The 22,050-nt window shown below is 38.5% G+C and overlaps 1 protein-coding gene across 1 annotated transcript in view; it reads right to left on the reverse strand.

Annotated features, from left to right (window-relative positions):
- gnav1 (guanine nucleotide binding protein (G protein) alpha v1) overlaps window positions 1-20,640 on the reverse strand; it is a gene marked incomplete at both ends in the record, with an annotated part of 36,530 nt that extends 15,890 nt beyond the window's left edge. Inside the window, one exon of the mRNA XM_083906046.1 lies at window positions 20,390-20,640. Coding sequence (XP_083762172.1) covers window positions 20,390-20,640 — 251 coding nt within the window. The remainder of the gene's footprint in view (window positions 1-20,389) is intronic.
- Between the last annotated feature and the right edge of the window lie 1,410 nt (window positions 20,641-22,050).

Genomic DNA, 22,050 nt, shown 5'->3' on the forward strand with positions numbered 1-22,050 from the left:
TTCTTGTTAAGGGCGTCGTTGACTATGACTGAGTACAATTTCAAGACATTCCAACATACTTGGAATGTCCGAGTGCATGGATCGCTTTCCTGATTTTCAAAAATTCATTAAAAATATTCTTCAAGAGATATGCAAATATTTTCAACAGAATCTTGTTCAAGGCATGCTTGACTATGACTGTGTACAATTTCAAGACATTCCAAGATACTTTTGGGGTCTTTTTTGACTTAAAATGAAGTCACTGCCTAAGTGCACAGACTTTCCTCATTTTCAAAAATTCATTAAAAATATTCCTTAAGAGATATGCAAATATTTTCAATGGATTCTTGTTCAGGGCATGCTTGACTACGACTGTGTACAATTTCTAGACATTCCAAGAATTTTTGGGTGTTTTTTGAATCAAAAGTTAAGTCACTGCCTAAGTGCACAGACTATCCTCATTTTCAAAAATTCATTAAAAACATTCCTTAAGAGATATGCAAATATTTTCAATGGATTCTTGTTCAGGGCATCGTTGACTATGACTGAGTACAATTTCAAGACATTCCAACATACTTGGAATGTCCGAGTGCATGGATCGCTTTCCTGATTTTCAAAAATTCATTAAAAATATTCTTCCAGAGATATGTAAATGTTTTCAACGGATTCTTGTTCAGGGCATGCTTGACTACGACTGTGTACAATTTCAAGACATTCCAAGATACTTTTGGGTGTTTTTTGAATCAAAAGTTAAGTCACTGCCTAAGTGCACAGACTATCCTCATTTTCAAAAATTCATTAAAAACATTCCTTAAGAGATATGCAAATATTTTCAATGGATTCTTGTTCAGGGCATCGTTGACTATGACTGAGTACAATTTCAAGACATTCCAACATACTTGGAATGTCCAAGTGCATGGATCGCTTTCCTGATTTTCAAAAATTCATTAAAAATATTCCTTAAGCGATATGCAAATATTTTCAATGGATTCTTGTTCAGGGCATCGTTGACTATGACCGAGTACAATTTCAAGACATTCCAACATACTTGGAATGTCCAAGTGCATGGATTGCTTTCCGGATTTTCAAAAATTCATTAAAAATATTCTTCAAGAGATATGCAAATATTTTCAACAGATTCTTGTTCAGGGCATGCTTGACTATGACTGAGTACAATTTCAAGACATTACAACATACTTGGAACTTCCAAGTGCATGGATCGCTTTCCTGATTTTCAAAAATTCATTTAAATATTCTTCAAGAGATATGCAAATATTTTCAACAGATTCTTGTTCAGGGCATGCTTGACTATGACTGTGTACAACTTCAAGACATTCCAAGATACTTTTGGGGTCTTTTTTGAAGAAAAAGTTAAGTCACTGCCTAAGTGCATGGATCGCTTTCCTGATTTTCAAAAATTCATTAAAAATATTCTTCCAGAGATATGTAAATGTTTTCAACGGATTCTTGTTCAGGGCATGCTTGACTACGACTGTGTACAATTTCAAGACATTCCAAGATACTTTTGGGTGTTTTTTGAATCAAAAGTTAAGTCACTGCCTAAGTGCACAGACTTTCCTCATTTTCAAAAATTCATTAAAAATATTCCTTAAGAGATATGCAAATATTTTCAATGGATTCTTGTTCAGGGCGTCGTTGACTATGACTGAGTACAATTTCAAGACATTCCAACATACTTGGAATGTCCAAGTGCATGGATCGCTTTCCGGATTTTCAAAAATTCATTAAAAATATTCTTCAAGAGATATGCAAATATTTTCAACAGATTCTTGTTCAGGGCATGCTTGACTATGACTGAGTACAATTTCAAGACATTACAACATACTTGGAACTTCCAAGTGCATGGATCGCTTTCCTGATTTTCAAAAATTCATTTAAAATATTCTTCAAGAGATATGCAAATATTTTCAACAGATTCTTGTTCAGGGCATGCTTGACTATGACTGTGTACAACTTCAAGACATTCCAAGATACTTTTGGGGTCTTTTTTGAAGAAAAAGTTAAGTCACTGCCTAAGTGCATGGATCGCTTTCCTGATTTTCAAAAATTCATTAAAAATATTCTTCCAGAGATATGTAAATGTTTTCAACGGATTCTTGTTCAGGGCATGCTTGACTATGACTGTGTACAATTTCAAGACATTCCAAGATACTTTTGGGTGTTTTTTGAATCAAAAGTTAAGTCACTGCCTAAGTGCACAGACTTTCCTCATTTTCAAAAATTCATTAAAAATATTCCTTAAGAGATATGCAAATATTTTCAATGGATTCTTGTTCAGGGCGTCGTTGACTATGACCGAGTACAATTTCAAGACATTCCAACATACTTGGAATGTCCAAGTGCATGGATCGCTTTCAGGATTTTCAAAAATTCATTAAAAATATTCTTCAAGAGATATGCAAATATTTTCAACAGATTCTTGTTCAGGGCATGCTTGACTATGACTGTGTACAATTTCAAGACATTCCAAGATACTTTTGGGGTCTTTTTTGACGAAAAAGTTAAGTCACTGCCTAAGTGCACAGACTTTCCTCATTTTCAATAATTCATTAAAAATATTCTTTAAGAGATATGCAAATATTTTCAATGGATTCTTGTTCAGGGCGTCGTTGACTATGACTGAGTACAATTTCAGGACATTCCAACATACTTGGAATGTCCAAGTGCATGGATCGCTTTCCTGATTTTCAAAAATTCATTAAAAATGTTCTTCAAGAGATATGCAAATATATTCAACAGATTCTTGTTCAGGTTATGCTTGACTATGACTGTGTACAATTTCAAGACATTCCAAGATACTTTTGGGGTATTTTTTGACGAAAAAGTTAAGTCACTGCCTAAGTGCATGGATCGCTTTCCTGATTTTCAAAAATTAATTAAAAATATTCCTTAAGAGATATGCAAATATTTTTTCAATGGATTCTTGTTCAGGGCGTCGTTGACTATGACTGAGTACAATTTCAAGACATTCCAACATACTTGGAATGTCCAAGTGCATGGATCGCTTTCCGGATTTTCAAAAATTCATTAAAAATATTCTTCAAGAGATATGCAAATATATTCAACGGATTCTTCTTCAGGGCATGCTTGACTATGACTGTGTACAATTTCAAGACATTCCAAGATACTTTTGGGGTCTTTTTTGACGAAAAAGTTAAGTCACTGCCTAAGTGCATGGATCACTTTCCTGATTTTCAAAGATTCATTAAAAATATTCTTTAGGCGATATGCAAATATTTTCAACGGATTCTTGTTCAGGGCGTCGTTGACTATGACTGAGTACAATTTCAAGACATTCCAACATACTTGGAATGTCCAAGTGCATGGATCGCTTTCCTGATTTTCAAAAGTTCATTAAAAATATTCTTCAAGAGATATGCAAATATATTCAACGGATTCTTGTTCAGGGCATGCTTGACTATGACTGTGTACAATTTCAAGACATTCCAAGATACTTTTGGGGTCTTTTTTGACGAAAAAGTTAAGTCACTGCCTAAGTGCATGGATCACTTTCCTGATTTTCAAAGATTCATTAAAAATATTCTTTAGGCGATATGCAAATATTTTCAACGGATTCTTGTTCAGGGCGTCGTTGACTATGACTGAGTACAATTTCAAGACATTCCAACATACTTGGAATGTCCAAGTGCATGGATCGCTTTCCTGATTTTCAAAAGTTCATTAAAAATATTCTTCCAGAGATATGCAAATATATTCAACGGATTCTTGTTCAGGGCATGCTTGACTATGACTGTGTACAATTTCAAGACATTCCAAGATACTTTTGGGGTCTTTTTTGAATAAAAAGTTAAGTCACTGCCTAAGTGCACAGACTTTCCTCATTTTCAAAAATTCATTAAAAATATTCCTTAAGAGATATGCAAATATTTTCAATGGATTCTTGTTCAGGGCGTCGTTGACTATGACCTAGTACAATTTCAAGACATTCCAACATACTTGGAATGTCCAAGTGCATGGATCGCTTTCCGGATTTTCAAAAATTCATTAAAAATATTCTTCAAGAGATATGCAAATATATTCAACGGATTCTTCTTCAGGGCATGCTTGACTATGACTGTGTACAATTTCAAGACATTCCAAGATACTTTTGGGGTCTTTTTTGACGAAAAAGTTAAGTCACTGCCTAAGTGCATGGATCACTTTCCTGATTTTCAAAGATTCATTAAAAATATTCTTTAGGCGATATGCAAATATTTTCAACGGATTCTTGTTCAGGGCGTCGTTGACTATGACTGAGTACAATTTCAAGACATTCCAACATACTTGGAATGTCCAAGTGCATGGATCGCTTTCCTGATTTTCAAAAGTTCATTAAAAATATTTTTCAAGAGCTATGCAAATATTTTCAACAGAATCTTGTTCAGGGCTCGCTTGACTTTGACTGTGTACAATTTCAAGACATTCCAAGATACTTTTGGGGTCTTTTTTGAATAAAAAGTTAAGTCACTGCCTAAGTGCACAGACTTTCCTCATTTTCAAAAATTCATTAAAAATATTCTTTAAGAGATATGCAAATATTTTCAATGGATTCTTGTTCAGGGCGTCGTTGGCTATGACTGAGTACAATTTCAAGACATTCCAACATACTTGGAATGTCCAAGTGCATGGATCGCTTCCTGGATTTTCAAAAATTCATTAAAAATATTCTTCAATAGATAAGCAAATATATTCAACGGATTCTTGTTCAGGGCATGCTTGACTATGACTGTGTACAATTTCAAGACATTCCAAGATACTTTTGGGGTCTTTTTTGAATAAAAAGTTAAGTCACTGCCTAAGTGCATGGATCACTTTCCTGATTTTCAAAGATTCATTAAAAATATTCTTTAGGCGATATGCAAATATTTTCAACGGATTCTTGTTCAGGGCGTCGTTGACTATGACTGAGTACAATTTCAAGACATTCCAACATACTTGGAATGTCCAAGTGCATGGATCGCTTTCCTGATTTTCAAAAATTCATTAAAAATATTCTTCAAGAGCTATGCAAATATTTTCAACAGAATCTTGTTCAGGGCTCGCTTGACTTTGACTGTGTACAATTTCAAGACATTCCAAGATACTTTTGGGATCTTTTTTGAATAAAAAGTTAAGTCACTGCCTAAGTGCACAGACTTTCCTCATTTTCAAAAATTCATTAAAAATATTCTTTAAGAGATATGCAAATATTTTCAATGGATTCTTGTTCAGGGCGTCGTTGGCTATGACTGAGTACAATTTCAAGACATTCCAACATACTTGGAATGTCCAAGTGCATGGATCGCTTCCTGGATTTTCAAAATTCATTAAAAATATTCCTTAAGAGATATGCAAATATTGTCAACGGATTCTTGTCCAGGGCATGCTTGACTATGACTGTGTACAATTTCAAGACATTCCAAGATACCTTTGAGGTCTTTTTTGAAAAAAAAGTCAAGTCACTAAGTGCATCAGGGCAAATGGATTGTTTCCTATGTCTCACCTGATTTCCTGCTGTGTGATCCATGGTGTCCAAACGTTTGTTTCCAGCGACTGGACGACATGGATGAACTCCTGCAGCTTTAATGCTTTAAAAACAAACCAAAAACATCAAAAGTTAAGTCACTGCCTAAGTGCATGGATCGCTTTCCAGATTTTCAAAAATTCATTAAAAATATTCCTTAGGAGATATGCAAATATTTTCAACGGATTCTTGTTCAGGGTGTCGTTGACTATGACTGTGTACAATTTCAAGACATTCCAAAATACTTTTGTTTTTTTCTGTTAAATCAATCAATCAATCAATCATTTTTTGTATAGCCCACAGATACAAAACATAGTTTTTCTCAGGGACTTCACAGGGTTGGTAACATCCTCTGTTCTTAGACCTTCGACCAGGGTCAGGAAAAACTACCAGCGAAAAAACTCTTGTAACAGGGAAAAGGGTAGAAACCTTAGGGAGAACCACAGGTGAGGGATCCACTCCCTGGACGGACAGACGTGCAGTAGATGTTACCAAAAACATACAATACACAATGACAAAGAATAAAAAGTGAAAAGTCTTTAAATGCCAGGATCATCTGTCACAGCCTGTAGTGAAGGCTGTTGTGGTCAGAGACTTGAAGATGACGGAGTCCTCTTTCCTGTCCTGACCTCATGTCGTTCACTGGTGTCAGCAGAACTGTAAGAGATTAAACATCAGTTAGAGAGGGTCTACATGTGAATTTATGGTCTACATGTGGATTTATGTGCTACATGTGGATTTATGGTCTACATGTGGATTTATGTGCTACATGTGGATTTATGGTCTACATGTGGATTTATGGTCTACATGTCATGGGGGGACATCGGGTAAGTGGTGAGGGTTGAGAAATCGAGGCGGGGGTAGAGAAAGTGCGGCTCGTGCAAAGTCGGTGTGCTCATTTTAAGTGCATGATGGGAAATTCCCCCAGCAGTCTAAGCCTATGGCAGCATAAGATAGACTATTCTAATCAGGACATACCTGATCTAGCTTCGACTATAGTCTATGTTAAAAAGGTAGGTTTTCAGTCTCACCTTAAAGGCAGAGACAGAGTCAGACTGTCTGACTGAAAGCAGAAGTTGGTTCCACAGGAGAGGAACCTGGTAGATAAATGTTCTACCACCGATTCTACTTCTAGTTATTTTAGGAATAACCAGTAGACCTGAGTTCAGGGTCTATTGGGTTGATATATAGTGATTAATTCACAAATATAAAAAGGTGCCTGATTATTCATTGCCTTGTATGTGAGTAGAAGTATTTTAAAATATATTCTACTTTTCACTGGGAGCCAGTGAAGAGAAGCCAAGACAGGAGTTATATGATCACTTCGTCTGGTTCCAGTCAGTATCCGTGCTGCTGCGTTCTGGACAAGTTGAAGGCTTCTCAGGGACTTACTAGGACATCCAGACAGTAAGGAGTTACAGTAATCCAGCCTAGAGGTTATAAAGGCGTGGATAAGTTTCTCAGAGTCTTGTCGTGATATAATATTTCCAATTAATGTCTTAATGTTGCGAAGGTGGAAGAAGGCTGTTCTACATATATGCTTAATGTGTTCATCCAGTGATAAATCCTTGTCAAACAGGACTCCTAGGTTCCTTACTGTAGTACAGTGGACTGAAGTGTTACTGCCTCGGTTTAGAGCTCCACTTGAAAGTGGTGCTCTTATATCTTTTGGCCCAATTTTGATCATGACCCCAGTTTGTTCTGTGTTAAGCATCAGAAAGTTCCGAGTCATCCACGTCTGTATGTCTATGAGACAATCCTGGAGTTTAATAGATGGGTTTGGGTCGTCCGGTCGTACAGATACATATAGCTGGGTGTCGTCTGCATAACAATGGAAATCTATGTTGTGTTTCCTGATAATGTTGCCTAATGGCAGCATGTACAGTGTAAAAAGAATAGGTCTGAGCACGGAACCCTGAGGAACTCCGTAGTTGACCTTAGTGAATATGGAGTATTCCTCGTTAACACTAACAAACTGAAATCTGTCCCATAAATAGGACTTGAACCAGACAAGTGCAGATCCTCTAATCACAACATCTTGTTCTAGTCTATGTAGCAGGATCTCATGATCTATCGTATCAAATGCTGCACTGAGATCCAGCAGGACCGATCTGGCGTTGTCTGGTAAACCAGCAGATGGCAGCAACTTTCAGGAGACCAGCTTCTCCATCTCTGAGCCCAGTAATGTTCAGGTCAGGCATTGGATATTTGAGATATTATTCATTAGAATCTTCCTCTTACTTCTAATCTTACTCTACGTATGTAGAAGATGTTTCTCCTGCTTTGATCTATTCTCTCTCATGCTCTGCTTCATCAATGAAGAACGAATTTATCGACAACATCCTTTCAGCTAATGTTCTACCTTAAAAACATCCCTACAGTTTCTTCCTTTCATCACAGTGACTAAATAATGATGGATTGTCATGAGTGAAGGTGGCTTCAGCTTCTTTTCCTTGTGTTTCAGGTCCTTGGAGATTTGAGGCAGAGGAGAAGCGAGCCTGGTGATGAGTCCACAATCCCTCAAGGCTCCACCACACTTCCCTCCTCTATCACAAAAGTCACTTTACATGTAGAGGAAAAAAAAAGCTCCACAGTTACCGTAGCGACCCGCCCCCACCTATTCCATTCTCACTCACACACACAGTGATTGGATTGGAACAGAATGGCTACTTGTGAACTTTTTAAATGTTTAACTTCAAAAAACATATCTATATTATATATTTTATCAAATCTAAAATAAAATGCTTGAGGGGCTTAACTGGGGCTACACAGATGTTTGACGGTGCAGCGTGTTCGGTGTGAGTGAATGGGGCGATGGAGGTCTGAAGGTAAGAAGGATTTGTAGGTGGTGAAGAGGATCTTGAAATGTGTTTACATGTTGAAACTGCCCTCTGGTGGACACGTTTGACATTACATGTAAGGTCACATGAGATTTAGAGCTGCTAAACTGGTGAAATAAATAGTAACTTTTGTGAGGGAAACAGTTTTTTTATGTTTAAGACCCTGCCAGGCCATAAATAATTCATCATAAAACAGAACTGCAAAAACCTGACCTCCAGTGGACAAAGGTGACATTACGTGTAGATGAAAAATTTATTCAAAGCTGTTGAATTGTTGGAATGTGAGGAAAATTAGCAAAGTCATTAGCAAACAAACAACGTGTGATAAACACAGATGTGTGTTTAAGTCACTGCCAGCCCATAAATAACATGAGAAAACATTCAGGGTTCAGGCCATACAGAATTTCACCGAGGGCCAGACTGTGGCACACATTTGTTCAGCCAGTTCAGCAGAGTGAGTGTGAGTGAAAGAGCCGGAGACTTCAAATAAGTGACTTATTTATTTATTTAACACAAAAGATTCAAGATGGAAAAAACATCAACACAAAGCAGAAAAGAAACGAAACATATAAAGGTTAAGTAGAAATTAAAGTCAAACAATCACAGGCTCTTTTCTTCAACGCAATAAAACAATACAGAGAAGAAAATACAGTTAGCTTTAAATAACAATAAAAACAAGAACTTATTCTTCATAAACCCTGTTGGCTTTAAACCACACTTACACTGTGATTTAGAAATGGAAAAGAAAAAAGACTCAGCTTCACCCACTGAGGCTGAAGTGGCTGTGACGCCCCCTGCTGGTTGGACTAAAACCTCATTTAATCAGAAAAAGGAAGGAAGCAATAAAGTCCATTAGAGAAGGAGAGAACACAGGGATGAAAGTAGGGATGGAAGAAAGAAAAAAAGAATGAAAATATAGGCGGAATGGCAAAAAGAAAGGGCTTAAAGACATGAAAAAGAATGGAAGGAAAGCAATAAAAGGACCTCAAGGAAATAAATATGAGTTTGTCGATTCACAGGGTAACCACATCAAGTCCAGTCCATGTTTTGCTGCCGTTTCTGGACACATGAAAACACATGAAGTGAAAATTAACTTGACTTTATCGTCACAACGATGACAAACAAACATTCAAACACATTCTACACATTAACATTTACTCAAAAAGATCAACATTTCAAATAAGTCACAAATGTCCGGGTAAACTTATCGTTTGCCGCCGTCGTTAGCGTTACCCAGAGTGCACCACGTGGAGGTGACAGTCGGACTTGCACTCCTTTTTTTTTTTTTTTTTTTAAATCATTCATAATATTAGAGAGAAGAGAAACCCAACAATTCACACAATGAGCAAGCAATCGTGGCAACAGTGGAGAGAAAAAACTCCCTTTTAACAGGAAGAAATCTCTGGCAGAACCAGACTCAAAGTGTGCGGCCGTCTGCCTCGACCGGTTGGGGGGAATGGGAGGAGGACAGAAAGGACAAGAGGAGGTAACTTTTGTTAGTCATTGGTTTTGGTTGGACGACCACAAGGAGGCCATTTTGTGCAGTTCATGTTGGTTTTTTTTTCAGATTCTTGTGTTCCGTTCCTCCAGGTTTTGAATCCACTGATCCCATTTCCTCAAAGATCATCATGCAGATCCATCCATTTTCCAAGAGTAGATTCACTAAGGTGAATCAATTCCTCCATTTGCTGCATCATCGTGTTGACAAAGTTGTCCAGAAAGTTACTTATGCATTTCCAAGCCATGATTCCAGTTTGTCCGTCCTTGTGAGCAGATTTTTGTTTCGCCGTCACGTTTTGAGAGTTCCGTCCAATCAGAGTTCAGAGAGTTGGTCAAAGTTGTCCTGGACGTCCACCAAGCGTGACCGTTCCATCACAAGGTCCGTGTCGGGTCTTGATTCTGGAACAGATATGAAAACAACAAAAACTAAAGCAGCAGCAAACATCAGTGTCTCATATCAGGAGGAGTCTGGTTTACTCACCATCTTTGGAACTTGGAGATTGAAGCCATGTTGGGTCCTTGATTCTAAAGTAGTTCACATTTTTATGCACAGCAGGAAAAACCTCACATAAATACAAACACTATACAGCGCAGTGGCATTTTCCCCCACTTTGTCCCATACCAGCGCCCTCTTGTGTTTAAAGCTTTAAATACCACACATTTGACACTCAAACCAAAGCCCCTCAGTACGCCATGTAATCAAACACCAAAAGTAAGCAACCTTAAACCAAAATACCTTTGAGATGATAAATCCCATTTAGCAAAACGGCTTTAAGTTGTTTTTTCTAAACCGGGTTTGTACAAACACCAAAATAACCAAAGTACACCACACATATCAAACCTGTTTGAATGTTATCAAAACCATTTCATTCAGCTTTCAGCCATTTTAGGTTGGTTTACCCAGAGAAAAACCCAGAAAGTAAAAACACACCATTGACACCTTTTGTCTTGAAGACCAAAACCTGAGAGATTTTAGATTTGATGAAACCACTTTGTAGTTTGAACCTTTTGATGCACAACAGGAAAAACCTCACACCAAACCAAAAAGACACAAACCTTTATATACAGCACAGTGCTAAGTCAAACACCACAGTTAAAAAAAACCTTTCAACTCTGGCAAAACCTTGTTTTCAACACCGGACATTTGACACTCACAGGACACCATACCACATGTTTTATGAAAGAAGTTCAGAGTAAAAACCTTTGTAAACCTCGTTTGTACAAACACCAAAAATAAAACCAAAGAACACAAATCAATGGACCCAAACCTGTTTGACTTGAGGGGCCCCTCTACACACACCTTTGAAATCCTTTCATTGTTTTTAAACCACACCAAACATTTCATTTAAAAAATGAAACAAACGTGAACCCTGAGTCTGTTTATATATCAAAAAACAACCTGTGTTTGAACCATATTCAGTGCTTTGTGACTATATTCACGTATACACACACACACACACGTATGTAACATATATACATATAGAGACAGAGAGTATTATATCTATATATAGAGATTTTTGTACACTTACAAATAACCTAGAAACTGAGCTTTCGTTGTACTTACAGCAGAAACCCAAATCCAATCCAGTCCCGTCCGTCCATGGAATCCGTTCCGGATTTGCAGCAAAGAGCAATAAGCCTGTTCTGGTAAACGGACGATAAGAATGAGAGCAGGAAATAAGCTGAAAAAAAAGAAAATGTGATATGATACCACAGCACACTGTAAAAATGTTTTTAAAAACCAAACATCAGTGAGCTAATGCTAACCTGAGCCTGTTTAGAGCAGTGTTTCCTGACCCCGGTCCTCAGGGAACTCTGTCCTCCATGTTTTACATGTTTTCCTGCTCCAACACCTGATTCAGATCAACAGCTCGTTATCAGGCTTCTGCAGAGCTTCATGACGAGCTGAATTTACATGTTTTTACAACATGAAAAAAGTGCAAAACAACAATCTCTGTAGAGTCAAATTCTAAAATGTCACATAACTGGAGATTAGCACTTTAATAAGAGAAGAGAAAGTGCAGAGCAAACACTTCACTCACCATGTGCTGCCTCCTAGCTAGCGTTAGCTACTGCTGCAGCAGGTGTGAGGACTGCAAACATCAAAGGTTTTTCATCAAATTCATCTCTAAATTAAGAACATTGTCGCCAAATTGTTATATATTTAAACAAGCCAGTATCAACAGGCTAACTGAAAATGCTAACAAACTAAAAGCTAGTGAGCTAACATACAAATGCTAACATGCTAACAAACTAAAAGCTAATGAGCGAACATACAAATGCTAACTAACCATAGGCTGACATAAATGCTAATATACAACACAAAAAGTTAATGGACTGACATACAATGCTAATATGCAAACAAACAAAATGCTAATGGCTAACATACAAAAAACTACTGGGCTAAGTTGCTAACAAACAAAAAACTAATGGGCTAACACAAATGCTAACATGCTAACAAACTAAAAGCTACTGAGCGAACATACAGATGCCAACTAACCATAGGCTGACATAAATGCTAATATACAACACAAAAAGTTAATGGACTGACATACAATGCTAATATGCAAACAAACAAAATGCTAATGGCTAACATACAAAAAACTACTGGGCTAAGATGTTAACAAACAAAAAGCTAATGGGCTAACACAAATGCTAACATGTGACAGTCAGGACTCAAAGACAAGAGCAAACAAACCTCCAAACTGGTGAACTGCTCCAGGCTGAGTGAACTGAGTGGAGGCAATCACAGTAACATGCAGCAGGTGAGTTAGAGGGAAACCAGGGAAAGGGGTTTCTCCGGCTTCTTCTTCTTCTTTTAGTTTTACGGCGGTTGGCATCCATCTACAGGTGCATTACCGCCCCCTTCTGCTCTGGAGTGTGGCCCAGATACAGGCCACCCTCACACCATACACTCACGCACACATGCTCTTATCCTATATATTCCCCCAGTTTTCTATTTCATACCCTATGAAATAGCCCCGTAATCCGTAAGAAATGTATTACTACCCTAACTTGTGCTTTCTCCCTCATTTCCAATACTCCTTTTAAATTAAATTCTTGATCCCCTAATTTCCTTAGATTATTTTCCATCCCCTCTCCATGTGCCTCATATGCCCTACACCTCAAAAGTACGTGTTCCACAGATTCTTCCTCTTCCTGACACCTCTCACACAATCCTGTCTGATGCTTCCCTATTCATTTTAGTGATTTATTCAGTGCACAGTGTCCTAACCTTAACCTCATCACCACGACCTCCTCTCTCCTGTGTCTCATACCTGCTCTATACACTGCATGAAAAGTGGGATTTTCGGCAGTAATCGTCCCTGAGAATTGCCGTGAAACTCCCAGTCAACTGGGTCTTTCAGTCAGTTGCCGATAACTGCCAGGAATTGCCGTAAACTTGCAGTCGAGGTGAGAAAGTCACCCCCCCAGCTCCTAGGAGCGGGTAAGGTTTTCATATGTAAATGACCATGTTGTGATCTGTTCAAATGCAAATCAGGAGTGTGTGTCTCCATGGAATAGATACTGTCTCAGGAGCCATTGAGTTTTGCTCAATAGTTTCCCTGTAGAAGGAATTTAAGTTTACATTTTGAAGAGCCATTATTTCTTTGAACAATTGGAGTATTATTTAATTGTATTATGTGGTTAAAAACTGTATTATACCACCACACCTTTAGACTTGCCGGGGCAGCAGTGGCTCAGTTGGTAGGTCACCTGCCCCATATGCGGAGGCTGTACTCTTCGCTGCAGGCGACCCTGGTTCGATTCCCACACCAAGCGGTCTTTCCTGCGTGTCATTCCCCATCTCTCTGCCTCCTGTTTCCTGTCTCTCTATGCTACGCTATCATTAAAGGCAAAAAGGCCCAAAAAATACATTAAAAAAAAAACTTAGTCATGCCATGTATCAACATTGTGTGTAGATTCCCAGCTGTTCATGGTAACTTTACTATGAATGATGAGAAAACATAAGACAGTAACTTTAATAAAAATCTGTGCCTAACAGTTTAAAACAGTTTACATGTTTTATATTGTATAACAATATCTATATAAACTGCCCCCAAAAAGAAGAGAAGGTTCTACCTATGAATTTTTTAAATTTTTTTACACTTCAGCGGTTTCCAGAGAAAGTGCCACAAGACTTGAACTGAATTGTTCTAAATTTCAGCCAGCGTGCAGAGTGGTACGACTACTGTCACCTTTTTTTCTAGTACAGCTTAACTGCACAGTGGATGTGTTTACAACACATCTTCAAGCAATGTGTTCTACAGGGAGAAACCATTCTGGGTGTGATGTGTCTGTTCCCTGCAAACTCCAAACTTCTACTGGCTGTCATTAAAATGTCTGTGTGGATGGAGACAAGCCAAGAAACTTTAGCAAGGACATGTTTGAATGCAGTGGTTTTGGACATGACATTAACAACTAAAAACTGCTTTATAACAGCTGGTCTTGGTTCAGATAGAGCATGGGTGTCAAACTCTGGCCCGCGGGCCAAATTTGGCCCGCCGTGTAATTTCATTTGGCCCTTGAGGCAATATCAAATTAACATTAGAGCTGGCCCGCTGGTATTATACAGCGGCACCGCCGCTGTAACACCGCATTCACAGCTAATACTACACATCCCATAATGCTCTGCTGTTGTTTTGGCGGGCCAGCCATGCTCTCTCCTCTGTGTCAGTAGCGATCCGTGTTCTTGCAAATGGAGCTGATTGAACTTCAGTGTGATGACACGCTGAAGTCAAAGTATGATGCTGTTGGCGCCACACAGTTTCCACAATTCATCCCTGACACAATGCCTCAGCTCCGCACCCAAGCTGCTCAATTGCTCTCCATGTTCGGTAGCACTTATCTATGTGAGCAACTTTTCTCCTCAATGAAGATGACGAAAACGTCTCACAGGATACGTCTGACTGATGAACACCTTCGTTCGATAATGAAGGTTGCCTCAGCTCAAAGCCTGAACCGCGACATTAATGAACTAGCATCCAAGAAAAGATGCCAGGTATCTGGCTTGGGCACATCAGATTAGATCAGTGTGTCGCAAACTGAGCAGTAAAAAGGCCTGAATGGTTGATTTATTCATTGTTATTTTATTTCAAATTTATTATTAGCCTGTGGAAAAAGTTTATTTTGATATTTACCTCAGAAGGCTGCATATAGAAAAGAGGCATTACATTTTTATCCATCCATTATCTACCGCTTATCCTGTATTTAGGGTGCATTCAATTTTTATTTAAATTTTATTTGATATGCCATTGATATTTTTTAATCATTATTATTATAATTATTTGAAACTCGATTTTGCATGTCACTATAAAGTTATATAAGCCTTGCTTGTTCAATATTCAATGCAAAACTTGTTTGGGTCCCTATTAAAAGGTTAATTTGTTCAACCTTGGCCCGCGACTTTGTTCAGTTTTAAATTTTGGCCCATTCTGTATTTGAGTTTGACACCCCTGGTCTACACAGTATATATATATATATATGTGTGTGTGTGTATATATGTATGTATATATATGTATATATATATATATATATATATGTATGTATGTATATGTATACACATGTATATATGTGTATTTGTATATATGTGTATATGTATATACTGTATGTATATATGTATATGTATATATGTATATATATATATGTGTGTGTGTGTGTATATATATATATATATATATTAGGGCTGTAACGATATGCGTATCGAAATCGAAATCGCGATACTCAGAGCCACGAACCTGTGTCGCGATGTGAGAAGGCAGAATCGTGCCACGCCCTTAACAAACTTATTTTTATTAGGGGTGTCAAATTATCGCATTAATTGTGATTAATTAATTACAGTCATCATTAATGCGTTGTGTTTTTAATCGCATTAATCTCTTCTTTACTGATGTCCTCAGTACCGGGGGCAGTGTCAGCTGCAGCGACAAAAGCGTCATAAAACCATGTCTAACTTTAACAAACACAGACATGCTGCATACTCACATAAAGGTCAGAAACTCAGCTAAAGCTCATATAAACCATTCTTATGTGCACGAAAACACAGTTAAGACACCGATGGATCAAACCCGCAGGAGCGGAAAAAATCCGTAAAGAACACACATTGAAAAGCGGCACCAGAGCGTCAGCGTGATTATGTAAACAGTGGAGAATTCACAGATTTTTATCACTCTACGAAAAGATTCACGGATCCAGCCCCAAAATAAGAGCAAAACAACAACTGACTTTCAAGAAATACAAGCAGAAATGTTGTCTTACCTTTGCTGTTTATCAAAACAAATTATTTCCACCAGAACAAAACTGCTTCTAATGAAGAACTACACTTCCCAGCATGCTTTGGGGACAAATCCCAGTCTGACTGACCATTTTCTTTGTATTTTTCAACAGTATTATTTTGTTACAGAAAAGAGAGAAATCTTTGGTTATTTATTTATCTATGTTCAAATCTGTTCACAGTGTTCCAAAATATTGTTATTAAATGTTACATTAAGTTGCTATATAATTAAATGTTGTTTAAATAAAATGTTTTTTAAATTAAAAAAAAATCGTGGAATGTATCGCATCGTGGGTCAAAAATTGTGATACGAATCGAATCATGAGTTTGTGTATATATATGTATATGTGTGTATATATATATATGCATGTGTATATATATGTACACACACGTATGTGTGTGTGTGTGTATGTATGTTAGGGTTGTCAATCATTTTTTTTTTAAATTCTGTAATATATTTATATTTATTTATACTGTATAAAATCATGGAATGAATATAGAATCAACACAAAAAGTATACTTAAAAACAAAATCTGTTTTAATGGCTTGCGGCTTAATGGCTCCATTGATTTCCGCATTTGCGCCGCTGAGAGTGGGTGGAATGACACCGCGCTACGAGCAATATTTTTGTGAAGTTTGAATGAGGAGTTAAAGGATGAGTTAGCAACACGCGATGCTTCGACTAGCCTCGAGGCATTAAAGGAATACTTCACTGATTAGCATGTGGCTTTGTATTGCTAGAATAGCCTTATTATTTTTTAGAAATTTTGCTTCCCTCTCTCATTTTTCCCCTGATTTCTAAAAAAAAGTATTTTTGCTCACCTCTGATGAGTAACAGTTGGATTGAAGATATCTGAAATGGGAGTTTCTCCTAGTAAGAATTCTATTGCAGATATCCAGAATGTTCATTCTAGATATCCAGAATGACGTTGTGGATATCTGAAATTGAAAGCCCAATACACATGAATGGCAAAAGTGACGTCATTTGTCCTAGGAAGAATGACGTTGTGGATATCTCAAGTGTTATTTTTGACTAGGAAGAACCGAATTACATATCCAGTCTAGCGATTACATGTTAAAACGGCTTGCCATAGGCTCTTCTACACCCACACAAACGAGTGGAGGACCATCGCCGACCAGACTTCTTTGTTAAAGGTACAATATGTAGTATTTATGGGTTTATATAACCCAAAATCCACTTTTTTATACATATTATGTGCTCCTGCATTGTCTAGTCGCTGTATAATAGTTTTTGTTTCATTTTCGTAGTGTTTCAAAAAGTCATGTAAAATAACATGACCGCGGACCGATGTTGCATAGCCACTGTTAGCAGCGAGACACCATGTTTCCACCGGAGCCTGTAAGGACAAACGCCAGAGAACAAAACAAGCGTTTCTTTACTTGTAGCGGAAGTCCCGCCTCCTCTCTCTCCGCTTCGTCTGCTACGGCCGCGGTAGCTCGCCCTCTCCCTCGCCTCACGAACCTCATCTGCTCACACGGAGAAAGATAACGAGGACGACATTTGACCAGCTGCGGATACCGTAGCGCTCAGGGAAGGGAGGGGGTGAGCGGAGCAGCAGGTCTTTGTTGTAAATTTCAGCCTCTCCTCTAGATGGCACTATAAACTACTTATTTCCCCTTTAAATATTGACATGTCAGACATTTCCCTGGTAATTGTCGGAGATTAACCCACGTTTTTGGGATTGTTAAAGTACTTTCAACCGATCTACAGTTCAGCACTGTTTGGCTCGATCCTTGTGTCGGAGTTCTCCGGAGCACAGACTCCGTGTGACACAAACACAAACAGCTACCAGCGTCTATGCAGCTGGTCACAGTCAGTGGTGCTGTCCTTAAACACACCAGACTCCTTGGTGAGATGTTAGACGTTTCCCCCGGTAATTGTTGGAGATTAACCCACGTTTTTGGGATTGTAAGGGTTAATTTTAACTGATCTCATAGTTGTGTTGCAACGGCACTCTGGTCAATGAGTCGTCGGCAGTCTGGCGAAGTCAAGCACAGTGCCTCATCAGCACCATAGATATTTAAAGGGTAGATATGTCGTCCGCGCTGCTGGCCAATACTGTCGTTGGACACGCCGCCGTAAGACATCTATACTTTACATATCTATGCTCAGCACCATTGTAAGAACAAGGAGAGTGGCCAATGACGTCACTATCCTGCGCCGCTCCGTATTGCGAACTCATCTAAATTATGAAACACTTTTTGCAGGGCGAACATGAAAACGAAAAAGCATTTCTCTGTTTGCTTTGTCTTTTAATTAAGGCACAGAATAAGCAGTCTAGAAGTTGAAAATTAAAATGCAGTTTGGAATATTGATTGAGAGTCAAAAAATGCAGCTACATTTTGAAAATGAAAAAGCATTTCATCTAATGCATTTTAATTTTCAAATTTGACATTTCAAATTGAATTTTGTTACCTTTTTGCTGGAGGATGTTTTGAAAATTAAATCTTAAATGTCATTTTCTTTATCATTTTAAGTAAGTCACAGAATGAGCAGTCTTGAATTTGAAAATGAAAATGCATTTTGAAACATTGATTATTCATTTTATTTATGAGTCACAAAATGCAGCTCCATTTTGAAAATGAAAAAGCATTTCTGTTAATGCATTTTAATTTGAATAATGGCACAAAAATTTGCTTCCATACATTTCGAGGTCTTAGATGTTTAAATAACCAAAATAATTCAAACAGAATCATTTTGGTTTGTGGACATTAGGCAGCATCACATTCATGGCACATTGCCTTGCATATCCTCTCTCTATTTGCACTGTCTTAAGGCATGCACAGGTGACTATGGTATGTTTGTTTCCACTCAGGATGCTGAGTCAGAGAGTCTGCTGCTTCAGGAAGACGAGAGCTGCAACACAAGATCAGCGTCAAGTCCTGCACTCCCACAAAAAAATGTGCAAGCTGAAGGATAGTTTCATATTCAGTCAGAGAATGGCATTCACTTTCTGCTTCTGAGTCTTTGATTTAAGTTGAAACAAAAACTATTTGTTGACTGACAAAAGGGCATGGATATACAAGTTTAGTTTAGTTGGCGTTGGAAGCACCTAGGCAGATAGGATATGGAACCGTATCATATCTCAGACTGACAAATCATGAAGGAAGTGCACTGCGCATTCATGTTGGGAAAGTCAAGGGTCGCACCCTTAAAGCAAATGACAATCCCACAAATGAAGCTCACAGCAGCAGTTTTAACAGTGAACATCGACAAGACGTTGAAACAAAGGGTTCGAAAGACCCTACAAGAGTCAACATACCAAGCTGACCTATTCTGGAAGCGATGGATACGAGAATATCTGCCCCTCCTACAGGAGAGTCAAAAATGGACTCAAGTCAGGCAGAACCTGAGTCCTGGAGATGTTGTGATGATCGTTGACGATCTTGCACCAAGAAACTCATGGGTCTTGGGCCGAGTCATACAAACCATTCCAGATGCAAAGGGACTTGCTCGCAGGGCGTTGGTCAAAACAAAGCCAAGCACCCTGGAGAGACCTATCAAAAAGCTCTGCCTCGTCTGTGAAATGGACTCATAAGACTGAAGTGTATGGGGAGGGTTACTGTTAATGTTTACATGTGCGTGTTGTAGGCTCCTTTTGTTATCTTTTGAGTAATTGGCAGCCTCGTTGCCTCCCAATTAGGGGCCGGGTGTTGTAGGAGCCAATGTGGGGTTTAGTATAGGGTTGGTTTGGGTGGTTGGTCCAAGATTATTTGTTACACTGTAATTTGTAAACAGTTAATGTCAACTGTTGGTCTTAAGCCTTTTGTTAAATATGTGTAGCTTTGTGGCTAACTTTGTCCTTTGGTTAAAGGGCACCATGGGCACTTTGATGTCTTTGTTGGCTGTGATATAAAGAGGCATTGAGATATATGTACTGAGAATATCTAGGAGGCTAGGGCTCCATGTGTCCGTTTTAGCTTACAAAGTTAGGTGTAATAAGGTTTTTTGACCGTCAGGTCACTACGTGATATTGGATTACGTCGTCTACTGTTGGAACCTATTGGTCATCATTCACAACTTGGAACGTCAAAGGAATATTTCTATGCATTGGTGATCCTCGACAGGCTTGGATACATGTCAACAGGAATATAACTTGGATGTACAGCAAGTGGAAATAAATGTGCAAACCCTTCATATGACTTTCTCTTGCCCTCGTGATTGATGAATTAAAACAGTGCCTACGAGTCAAGCCCGTTAGAAACTTACTATAGCTGAAGACTTTTCAGTGGCATCGGAATTAAGTGTACTTTGGCCACTGCAGTCCTGATCCACATATTGCTGGAGCCTCTCCTGCCCGATCCAAACCACACAGTGTTGCTGGCTCGCCTCCATGCACCAGTGTGGCCGTGTCCTCAGTTCTGCTTGAAGCCATCCGTGCATCCTTTAGCTCCTGCTCTCTGTCCCCCGCAGCCCCTGCCTTTGACCAAATGCCCAGGGTCAGCATCGACTCCTTGAGCTTCTGGAAAAGCTGCAACGCAGCAGGATGCACACAGGCCATCTTCACTGATTTTATCAAGATGCTAAATGACATCTCCGACAGGATTCAGACCGACCAGGCTAGTCAGGAGGGTAAGGGAGAAGTTTCCTTCTTCACACATTCATTAATGTTTTTTAATAGTGCAGTTTATCAGTAAGCTTTCTTCTCACTGCAGATTATGATCTGGCTCTGTCAGTGATGGAGGCGTCTGGGAAGCTGACTGAGTTTGTGGACAAGCAGCAGAGAGGTGAGGTTCAACACCTAACTAATACAGAGCGAGGCTCCGCCTCCTGAACTGTCATTGAGAGCTGGTTACACAGGAGGAGGAGGAGCCTGGTAACTGAAGGCTCCGCCTCCCATTCTGTGCTGACACACACTGGGAACCACAAGTAAGCCTGAATGTTGGGACCTAAGCAGGGCCGTTTCTAGGTGTTTGGGGGCCCCTATTTTTTCACTCGAGGTAGAGATTCCTAACTTTTTCAAATATTCTGTGATCTTGTTACATTTTAAGAGGAAAGCAGGCGAGAGTACATTCACAAATGCAACAGTATGTTCTTGAAATTTTTTTAATATAAACTTTAAGGTAGGGTAACAACAGTTTTAACCCATGATTCAAAAACAGTAAAGAATAAATAACTAAACTTACTTATAAATAAATATATATGTATTATTATTTATATTATATATATGGATTATAATGGGATTTTTACCTGATTACCAAAGAAACACTTACATGCTTTGCAAATATATGCATAATGAATGCATGCAACACATGCAAATAAAGACACAATATGAGTCTGAACTTGCAGCTTGGGGGCCCCCTGGTGGCCGCGGGGCCCTATGCAGCTGCATAGTCCGCATATAGCAAGAAACGGCTCTGGACCTAAGTGCTCTTTTAGGGTGATAAGATAAAACTAGGTCTTTCAGCTATGATTATACTGTGAATATTGAATAAACTTTAGGACTTTTTATTTTAAGGTAGTCATAAACTTAATAAAAAAGTTAGACTTATTTCTATTATTTCTATTGTCAAACGTGTAAACTTGTGTGTATGCTATCATCTACACTCACCTGAGTCTTAATAATGTGAATAAACATCTAATTGGTGAGCACAAGGTATAATATAATATATTATACCTTGTGCTCACCTGCCCATGCTCAAACAAGATCACATATTATGTGATGGGCAGGCAGTTATTTATGTTGATAAGTATCCAGTAAGTTCCTAACACTTGAAATAAAGTGTGACCCTGAAGAAGCTGCTATAGCAGGGAGTTTATTTTCTCAAAAACCGAAGTAAAATAAAAAAAATCAGAATGTCACAACACATTAAATAAGTGATGATGTCTCATCCATGCCTCTCTCCTCAGGATCCAGTTCTCAGCAGAGTCCTGATCCACATATTGCTGGAGCCTCTCCTGCCCGATCCAA

Source organism: Microchirus variegatus (assembly GCF_963457635.1).
Source record: "Microchirus variegatus genome assembly, chromosome: 19".
Lineage (NCBI taxonomy): Eukaryota > Metazoa > Chordata > Actinopteri > Pleuronectiformes > Soleidae > Microchirus > Microchirus variegatus.